This window comes from Mustela nivalis (genome assembly GCF_964662115.1).
Source record: "Mustela nivalis genome assembly, chromosome: X".
NCBI classification, from domain to species: domain Eukaryota; kingdom Metazoa; phylum Chordata; class Mammalia; order Carnivora; family Mustelidae; genus Mustela; species Mustela nivalis.
In genome coordinates, this window is record NC_139040.1 from 111262226 (window position 1) to 111273083 (window position 10858).

General features: G+C 38.2%; 1 protein-coding gene across 1 annotated transcript; it reads left to right on the plus strand.

The window, feature by feature from the left end:
• Positions 1-4357: 4357 nt before the first annotated feature.
• On the plus strand, positions 4358-7608 carry PPP4R3C (protein phosphatase 4 regulatory subunit 3C). The gene has a single exon (XM_082715879.1). The coding sequence runs from the start codon at positions 4418-4420 to the stop codon at positions 7013-7015; it is 2598 nt and encodes an 865-aa protein (XP_082572005.1). The 5' UTR covers positions 4358-4417; the 3' UTR covers positions 7016-7608.
• Positions 7609-10858: the final 3250 nt, after the last annotated feature.

Here is a 10858-nt window from a genome sequence, read left to right on the forward strand (position 1 = left end):
TTTTGAGATCGAGCCTTGCGTCATGCTCTGAGCTCAGCAGGGATTCTGCTTGAGATTCTCTCTCTCTCTCTCTCTTACTGCCCCTGCTCCCCTCCATTGCGTGTGTGCACACTTCTCTCTCTCTAAAAAAAATAAATAAATCTTTAAAAAAAGAAGAGTGGGAGTGGGGCAGCAGAGGAAATGCAAGACGTATCCTGTAAATTAGAAATATCTCCTCTTGAAACTATTTATTTGCTCCATAAGATACCCGGAAATAAATTTCGAATTCACTATTTTATCCCCAGTGCTTGGTATAGGGCCTATACATAGGGGTTGCTCATAATTTTGTGAAGAATAAGTAAGTAGATTATTAGAAGTCATCCTAGAAAAAATATGTATTCATTTTTGTATTTATTCAATAAATAATTGTTGAGAAACTACTATATATCATGTTTTATGGAGAGTGCTAGGCACACAGCAGTGAGAAAAACGAGCTGATAAATCAGAGCCATCAAACAACTGATAGTCTGGTTGCAGAAAGCATAACAAATGAAGTATGAAATATTCAGATGATGCTAAGTGATATGGAAAAAAGATACATCAAAGAAAACAGATGGATGGGTTGGGGTAGAAGATCTCTGTGATTTTAAAAAAGGTATTTACGGATGGTCTCACTGGAAGTAAAGGACTTTTGAATAAATGGTTTAATGAAGTAACGCTCTGAGCCATGTAGATACTGGAAACTAGTGTTTCAGGCAGATGAAAGGCAGGTACAAAGGCCCTGAGGCAAGAGTGTGCCTGGTGTGCTTCTGACAGAGTAAGATGGCTAGTGTGGTTGGAGCAAAAGAAGAGAGACAGAGACTATAAGGGAAGACCTCAGATTGGTCAAGGGGGCAAGGCCTCATAAACCATAGTTAGAACCGTGACTTTCATTCTAAGGCAGAAACACACTGATCTTGAGCAGAGGAGTTGGAGAATACAATGTGTTTTAAATGAGTCCTCTTCAGCTATTGTACTGACAATATACTAGTAGGGGGAAAAGGCAGAAGCCAGGGGAGATTATTTCAGATTTCCAAATTAGTGGTGATTGTAGCCAAAAAAGGGCAACATTCCATGAAATAAGTTACCTGGAGAGCTTGTACAGAACATACATGGGTGTTTTTTGCTAATGATTTTGAAGTTGAAAAATTTAGAGGCGATACTTTTGAATAATTCTATTTCTGATGCTACTTCATAAAATTAAAAATCACCTTGCTCTTCCCACTTGTGTTCCCACTGTGAAATGTTCTCTCCTCTTATGGATAGACTACTTAGATATCTAAGCGAGATATATTTATATATATATGTATATATACATATATATATGCCATATATATATATATGGCTTGAGTTACTTATCCTTAAAATTCAGAAATGTAGACTTATTCCTTTATCATTTTCTAAAATAACTCTGAGAAATATAAAACTTATGCTCTTAGTAGTCATAAAATATGAATGAATTATAAGTTCCTTATCTAAAACTATTTTCAGGGCAGAATCCTCAAGAACTACTTCTTACTACTCTCAGGTCATGGGGAGGAATCATGAAAGAGAAAGGCATCCAAAAACAGAAGAGGGATCCAGGGTCTAAACATTAAATCTATCTATTTTAATTCTGAACTGGCCTCAGTGATTTTCTTTCACAAAATAAAACAGAGAAACATCAAATAACAGTGATAGTTGGGATAAAAAAAAATCACAATTGTTATAAACATCTGCTATAACAATTTATGCACAGTCTAAGAGAAAGCTTTGCATATTGGGAGCAGGGAAGTGGAGAGTTGAAATAATATAGGCCTACTTTCAAATCCTAGCAATATCACTTATTACAGAGGTTGGTTTAAACCAAACATATGATTCAGTTTTGGAGTTTCAAGTTTTTTTCCTCTCTAATATGGAAGTAATAATATCTTCCTCAGGCCATTATTGTATGAGCATTAAATAAAAAATAAATGATACCTATAAAAGGGACTACAGAGCTCCTAGAACATGGCATTTGTTATTCATATATATTCATATTTATATGTTCTCTGTAAAAGAACAACACAACAATAAAATCATAATCTTAGGGAGGTAGAATTACTGAAGCAAAAAAGGGCATTGTTCTACTTCCCAAACCAAATAAGACAGGGCCGGAGAGAATCTACCACAGAAATAGCAACAAGAAATTTGGACTTGAGACTCTTTTTGACTGCAAAGAGATTCTTGCTAACCTAATTAAGATAAAGGGACCTTAATTGGCCTAAAGGAAACTCCCTGTGATGAAATTGTGAGAACACCCAGATTTGTGCTGAATGCCTCTCAGAGAATGAAACCTGAGGGCATATTCAGACAATTGACAGTATTATAATTGATTCAGATAAAAACTTTAATATAACCACAGCAGAGAAAAAAAAAAATTGGACCATTAGCATGCATGTCATTATTGTTATTGCAAATTTGCCTATTCTCTCACTGAAATAAGACAGGAATTTTAAGCTAGTAAGTACATATATCAGTATTTGTATTTGTCATTTATTAATTCTTATGTGTAAGAATGTGTATTATTAGTGATTTGTAAAGGTTTCTAAACCAGCAGTATCCTGGCATTGATTTGAGTTTTCTCATGAAATGATTGTCATTTCCATTCAGGTCTCCAAGTGCCCCAGCTGTAGCGTCCCAGGGAATATTCCTGTACTGTAATCTCCTGGAGGCAACATTGCAAAAGAGGTATGTGAAAGAGTTTTTCTGTGCTCTATTTGAGAATTGTCACACATTTCCACTGCTATGTGAAATGAGTTAGAAGCAAGGCTCTTCAAGTCCAAATGTGCTTGACGTGGCCCATTTCTGTTTTTCCCTTGCAATAACAGGGTTAATGTTTGGGGGAAAATTTTTTCTTAAAGAAAACTGCAGAATTTGCTGCTACATCAAAAATCAACTTGGTTACTATTAAAATTATATTTAACAAAGTTGCCATATACAAGCTTCTATTTTTCAGTTGGCTATACACAGATGTGGATCTAAAGAAGGAAGTGCGTGACTTTCATCTTCTCGATAATTTTATGTTGATTACAAATTATATGGATGGAAGGAATGTGAAATAAAATGTAATGAAGGCCAAGAAAAGAAGGGGCTAGCATAGTTCAATGGCTGAGAAAACCAATTTTGGAATCAGAAAGACATGTGTTCAAATCAGAGTTCCTCTACTTACTAGGAGTGTGACCTTTGGCAATTTATTTAACTTCTCTAAGTTTGTTTCCTGATCTTAGAAGGAACCTTAGTATTGCTATATCACTAGGTTATCATGAAAACTAAGTACAAAAAGATATAAAAGTTATTGTCACATTGTCTTGAACATAAAAAGTAGTCAAGCATTTAATGTGATCAATTATGTTATTACCTTTTTCTAATACTAGTAAGTACTCAAGTATTATTACTTAGTTGTGGTTGTTACTATCACTGTAATGATCAAGAAAAATAAAACAATTGATCTGCCATGTGCAGTACATACTCTTAGCTAATTTCAACCCAGTTTCTCTCTGGCCCACTCCTCTAAGAAGGAGGAGTGTGGTTATAGATTGGAAAAAAGGTTTTCCCATTGTGGTAAATGAGGGTACTTCAGGCCCAGCTGAACAGAATCAGAGTTGCCAGCTCCTTCTGGGGACAAGATCCTCCCCCAAGGGTGGGTTAAGTGAGTGGCAGATACATAGGGCAGGTTTTCTGGAGAAGGCCCACCTACAGATCTCTGATTGTCAGTAATAGTGCACACTTCACTTGGCTTCTGCTTCTTTTGAAGGTGGGGGATGCATGAGTGGGTCGGGGGTGGGTGGAGAAGTCTCAACATGGTGTTGATTAGGAAATACGGTGTTGAGTTGGTCAGGACATAAGTGATTCAGCTTTCTTTCGTTTAAAGTCCTAAGTCTCCTACACACTGTTAAGTGAAAATGCTTCTGGGGAACAAAAGGGTTTTTTTTGTTGTTGTTTTTTGGATTTTTTTTTTAAATATTTTATTTATTTGCCAGAGAGAGAGAGAGCGAGAGCGCGAGCACGCACAGGCAGGCAGAGTGGCAGCAGAGGGAGAGGGAGAAGCAGGCTCCCCGCGGAGCAAGGAGCCCGATGCGGGACTCGATCCCATGACGCTGGGATCATGACCTGAGCCGAAGGCAGCTGCTCAACCAACTGAGCCACCCAGGCGTCCCTTGGATTATTTTTTTAATGGAAAGAACAGTGGTTTGCTCTAATCACTAAGCCTCCATGTAAGCTTGGCCGCAATGCCTCAACACATTTAGAATGTTCAGCTGGGTAGAATCCTGTGACAATCATAAGAATCCTGCTGTTGTCGAGGCTTTCTCAGACGACCAGGAGCAAGCCAAGGGCTCACTCCGTAAACCCACGTTAAGAAGGAATATGCGACGGCAAAATGGAGAGAGGGAAACCTAAGATGGAAGTGAGAGGAAGTGGGACTCGAGGGAACTCTGCGGACCTCAGGAACCACCAGCGTCCACCTGAACGCTACTTCTCTGCCATCTTCCACGGAAATTTTCCCCTCCCGCCACCTGAGCAATGGTCGCTGCCACAACAGCGACAACTACAGTCGACTCCAGGCACATGCGACCCAGCGGCCCCCCACACCGAGACCAACACTGGGGACGGGAAGCCAGCGGTCGCCATTGCCGACACACGGTATCTTGTAAAAGTCTACTCACTGAATGAGGACCAACAATGGGATGATCTCGGCACCGGGCACGTCTCCTCTACTTACGTGAAGCGCCTCCAGGGTGTGTCCCTGCTCGTTAGGTCGGATTCCCAGGCCGCACTAATCTTGGAATCAAAGATAAATTCAAATACCCCCTATCAGAAACAACAGGAAACCCTGATTATTTGGTCTGAAGGAGAGAACCATGGTGTGGCATTAAGTTTCCAGGACACTGAGGGTTGCCATAAGATCTGGGAAGAAATTTGCCACATTCAGGGAAAAGACCCATCCATCAAAATCACACAAGATCTCTTGGAGGAATCCAAAGAAGAACAACTGCATGACGTCCTGGAAACCAATAATGTGTTTGACCTGCCTAACTGTGAACTCTGTAAACTTGAAGAGATTGCTGACTTCATTACCGCCGTTCTCGCTTCACCGATCCGTAAGGAGAGACTGGCTCTGATCTTAGAAAATGACGACTATATTAAAAATTTGCTGCAGCTGTTCCACACTTGTGAGGACCTAGGGAACACTGCAGGCTTACATCATTTGCATACAATTATTAAAGGCATCTTATTCCTTAACAAGACAGCTCTGTTTGAGATCATGTTTTCTGCTGAGTGTATCATGGATGTGGTGGGATGTCTTGAATATGACCCTGCTTTGGCTCAGCCAAAAAGGCATAGGGAATTCTTGACCCAACATGCAAGGTTCAAGGAAGTTGTACCAATAACAAACGGTGAACTTAGGCAAAAAATACATCAGACATATAAGATACAGTACATCTATGACATACTTTTGCCAGCACCATCCATGTATGAAGAGAACTTTCTTTCGAGTCTTACAACTTTTATTTTCCTCAACAAGGTTGAGATAGTCAGCATGTTGCAGGACGAAAACTTTTTGTCTGAAGTCTTTGCACAGTTAAAGAATGCGGCAATAGATGATGATAGACGGCGTGAATTGCTACTTTTCTTCAAGGAATTCTGTGCATTTTCTCAGACATTACAGCCTCCAAAGAAGGATGCTCTGTTCAAAACACTGACAGAATTGGGAATTCTTCCTGTTCTTAAAATCGTAATGAGCATGGAGAATTTGCAAATAAGGTCAGCTGCTACTGATATATTTACTTATCTCGTGGAGTATAGTCCATCCATGATTCGAGAATTTATCATGGAAGAAGCTCAGGAGAGTGAAGACGGTAACCTTTTCATTAACTTAGTCATTGAGCAAATGATCTGCGATACTGATCCTGAGCTAGGAGGTGCTGTTCATTTAATGGGACTTCTTCGTACTCTTCTTGATCCAGAAAACATGCATGCAACATCTACTAAATGTGAAAGAAGTGAATTCCTAAATTTTTTCTACAAGCATTGTATACACAACTTCATAGCACCACTTTTTGCCACCACTTCAGAAGATCTATGTGAAGGGGATAGTGAAGTTGGGTCTGACGAAAACAACACACATTGCCTCAATAATTATCAAACAGCACAGCTGCTTTCTTTAATTTTAGAGCTGCTCACATTTTGTGTGCAACATCACACATACTACATAAAAAATTATATTTTGAGCAAAGACTTGCTAAGAAGAGTCTTGATCTTGATGAATTCAAAGCACACTTTCCTGGTCTTGAGTTCGCTCCGCTTTATGAGAAGGATGATTGGCCTTAAAGATGAACTTTATAATTGTTACATCATCAAGGGAAATCTTTTTGAACCAGTTGTCAAAGCTCTTCTGGGTAATGGAACTCGGTACAATATGTTGAATTCAGCTGTTATTGAGCTGTTTGAATACATAAGAGCGGAAAATATCAAATCTCTTATTACACATATAGTTGAAAAGTTTTATAAGGCACTTGAATCGATTGAATATGTCCAGACATTCAAAGGATTGAAGATTAAATATGAACAAGAAAAAGACCGGCAGAATCAAATACGGAAGAATTTACATTCTATCTTGCATAGTAAAATACTTCGCAGGAGTACCAGAGTCATGGACAAGAAGGAAGAAAAGTGTCTTAAAGGAAATTCAGAGGAAGGAGAAGCAACTATGCCACCACTGGAAGACGATTTTCAAGATCGTTTCAAATTTATGGAGACTAAAAAAACAAAGGAAAATGAAGACAAGGTAGCTCCTCCTAAAAGATCATCTTCAGGGGGCTACAAATACACCATATCCCATTCTGCTGCTGCTGCTAATGGAACACGTAGCCTGCAGGGTAGCAGCACTGTTGGCTTAATGAAACCTCCCGATGATGATGAAAAAGATAAGGAAGATGAAACATCTCCCAGGAAGAGACCACATCTTAGCCTGTAAAATCTTTATGCGAGACCCTCAACAATACTAAATTCTATGAATATTCAATAAACATCAATTAGCTGAAAAGTCTGAATCCAAAAGCTTTCTAATTTGAACTTCTAAGTATACAATAAGTAACAAAGATGTCAGTGTCATCAACTAGGATGGTTTAGTTCTGTAAAAACCAAAGTTCACAGAATTCATAAAAAAGAAAGAAAGAAAAAGAACTAAACTAAAAAACTAACCAGAACCTGAATGATAACTACTTTGCAAGAAAAAAATCTTAGTTTGGGGGAAGAAAACAGGTTGATAATATAAATGAATGTAGTTTTGCTCTAAGGCTGTATTTTAAAAACAGTTGTTAACACTGCAGTTACAAAGCCTGTAACATTACTTGCCCAGTGATTCTGACTATGGTTTTCTTTGCTTCAATTGCCCTTTTTATTTTTTTTGTCATAAAAATTCATGTTTACATGGAAAACAAAGTCAACTGTAATCAAAAAAACAAACTGAAGCTATTCACATGTCTGTGAAGATTTAACACAAATTCAGACTCTGGGTAATTGGGGGGAAGTAACTTGCAGTGTGTATTTTCATGAATAAAAAAGGAAGCTGGATTCAAAATGTGCAGTTGTCAATTTAACTTTTTTTTTTTTTTAGATAAGAGATGCCAAGAATCAGCCCACTAGTATTCTGAAAAGGTATTCTCTTTTACCCTGGTGGTGGGTAGAACAGAACACTTTCAATAGCCAGATGGTGAAAAGTAATTCTGAAGGTATTTGCTGACTCCTTGATAAAGTTGTATCCATCTTCAGAGCAGCAGGTTAAGTTTTAAAGTACTATTTACAGGGGTATCTGGGTAGCCCAGTGGGTTAAAGCTTCTGCCTTCGGCTCAGGTCATGATCCCAGGGTCCTGGGATCGAGGCCTGCATCAGGCTTTCTGGTCAGCAGGGACCCTGCTTCCCCCTCTCTCTCTGCCTGCCTCTCTGCCTACTTGTGATCTCTCTCTGTCAAATAAATAAATAAAATCTTTTTTTTAAGTATAATTTACAAAGACTAACATACAAAAAATAGTGCTGGATGAGGTGGCATTTAATATCTAGGAACAATTTTGGATGAAGAAGCTGCTTAAGTGTCAAATTCCACTTAAAGTACCTGAAGTGTTTTTTTCTATAAACAAGGGTGTAATATGAAATGTGCTTTATGAAAGGAATGAATGCAATGCATTTCTAAAAATAGAAATGAGGAGTTTATTTTTAGAGGGATTATTTTTAGAGGAGCAAGCTAACAGGGTCCATTTTTCCTGAAATGGCTAAAACTGAAGCAGTTTCTCCTGTTTTGAAGAATTTAGAGTTAATTTCAATTTTGGTCATTGTTTGAACCAGATGGGCTGTCTGTGTGGACAAGAAGTAGAGTTTTCCACAGACAGAGTTTGGTTTTCATTCAAAATACTATCGTAGTTGTTTTACACCATTTGATGTTATCCATGCTGAACTATGAAATTCAGAAACTAAAAAGTCACCTTGTAATTCCAAAAATAAAAGAGACCATTTTAAATGTACTTTTGTGCCAATAGTAGACACATCTCATGCAAAAGTAAGAGAGAGTTGTGTAAGAGCCACAAAGTATCTTCTTTTTAAAAAAATTTCAAAATGTTTTAATTTCTTTTCTTTTAATTAAAAAATTTTTTTAATTTCTTTTCAGCGCAACAAAATTCATTGTTTTTGCACCATACCCAGTGCTCCATGCAATACATGTCCTCCTTAATACCCACCACCTGGCTCCCCCAACCCCTCCCCCACCCCTTCAAAACCCTCAGGTTGTTTTTCAGAGTCCATAGTCTCTCATGGTTCATCTCCCCTTCCAATTTCCCTCAACTCACTTCTCCTCTCTAACTCCCTTGTCCTCCATGCTATTTGTTATGCTCCACAAATAAGTGAAACCATATGATAACTGACTCTCTCTGTTTGACTTATTTCACTCAGCATAATCTCTTCCAGTCCCGTCCATATTGCTACAAAAGTTGGGTATTTATCCTTTCTGATGGAGGCATAATACTCCATAGTGTATATGGACCACATCTTCCTTATCCATTCATTCATTGAAGGGCGTCTTGGTTCTTTTCCACAATTTGGCAGCCGTGGCCATTGCTGCTATGAACATTAGGGTACAGATGGCCGTTCTTTTCACTACATCTGTATCTTTGGGGTAAATACCCAGTAGTGCAATTGCAGGGTCATAAGGAAGCTCTATTTTTAATTTCTTAAGGAACAAAGAGAGTATATTCTTAAAATAAATAATCATTTCATCAGACATACAGTCCACTAAAGTGTGGACATGACCTCAGGAGATATAATCACATATTGCTGAGGACATGACACAGCAGGGAAACTGCATTTTTACGTCTCTCAAGCCATGCTGGGTAATTAAATGTTGTAATGGGACTATTCATGTTGTCAGTATATGTCAGAAAGGGCAGTTTGTTCCAAGAGCATGTCACGTTTTCCTTCTGGCTAGAGTGTCATGGGGAATGTTATCCAGAGTGCACACACTTACGTGCATCCTCAGAGTGTTGTTTTGGAAAAAAAAAAATGCTTAACCCCTTGTTTTGGTGGGAGTATCCCCAATTCCTTAACAGAGCAGCTATTTACAACTAGACAGAGATGAACAATTTTTCTGTGCTCTTCCTGCTTATTCTCTTCTCTTCAGCTAGTTTTAATCAGCCGTTAAAAAATGGACACTAAAACAAATTTTAATGGACACTGCAGGAGAAAAAAAAATGAATATTTGCATTTCTTGCTGTACTGTTTCCAGTGAATTTGTAAGTAAGGGTGGAGGAGGGCATAAGTATAATGGAAAGTTAAAAAAGAAGGGAAAAAAAATAAAAAACAAAGAAAAAAGGACAGGCTTTCTATTGAGCTGCGTAACCTCTGTGAGCCCTTTCCTAGTCTCAGCTACTTAATGTTAGGGAAACAACATGACAGGCAAAATGGTGCAAAGGCAAATTGCCCATCAGATGGCATAACCTACTATTACAGGAACATTTAAGAGGGCAACAAAACACAGAAGAACAATCCTTACTGTCTGCACACTGAGTGAAAAATTGACCAAAATATTCAGCTTCTCTGGATACTGTGTGCAAGGAGGTACCATGTCAAAAATGTTTAATTTCATCTTCAAGACTTTTAGAAGTAATTTTAAAAGGAACCTTAAGTGGGCTATTTGTGAAAAGAAGAAACAGCTTGGAATGGCTTCGTCTATACAATAAAATAGAGGTGAGCATTTTTGGAGAGGCACCCTGGGCTCATCAAGATCAGGGCTTTAAATACATGACTTCCAGTAATTTTTATGGCAGAGGAACTTTCTAAATACACCAACAAAGAAAAGGTGATACAACAGATAAGGCAAAAGTTTTACATTCAGACAGCCCTTGCCAACAGTGCAGGCTCTGATGCTTACCAGTCCCATGACCTTAGACAATTTACTTCTTTTCTCCTCTAGCCACACTTTCTCCATCTTGTCTAAACTCAGAAACTCTATGTAAACTACCCAGATCATATTCAGCACTTAATAAATAGCTTTCAAAATCCTTTATTGTCAACAATAGTAGCATAATCATTTCCCAGAAGATTGGGGATAAAGTCAGGTAGAAACACTTATATCACAAGGTATACTCATAAATTAATAATCCTATATTCTCAATCAAATTAGTAGCAACATGATAAATTAAAAATGAGGTCAGTCTGGTTAGCAGACAAGTCTATTCGTATGCATCGTGCCCTGCTGAGACACAACTGAAATAAAAAGCATTAAAGTAGAAAGAAAAATAAGCTTGTATAGCAGTAAAGACACTTGGGTGGA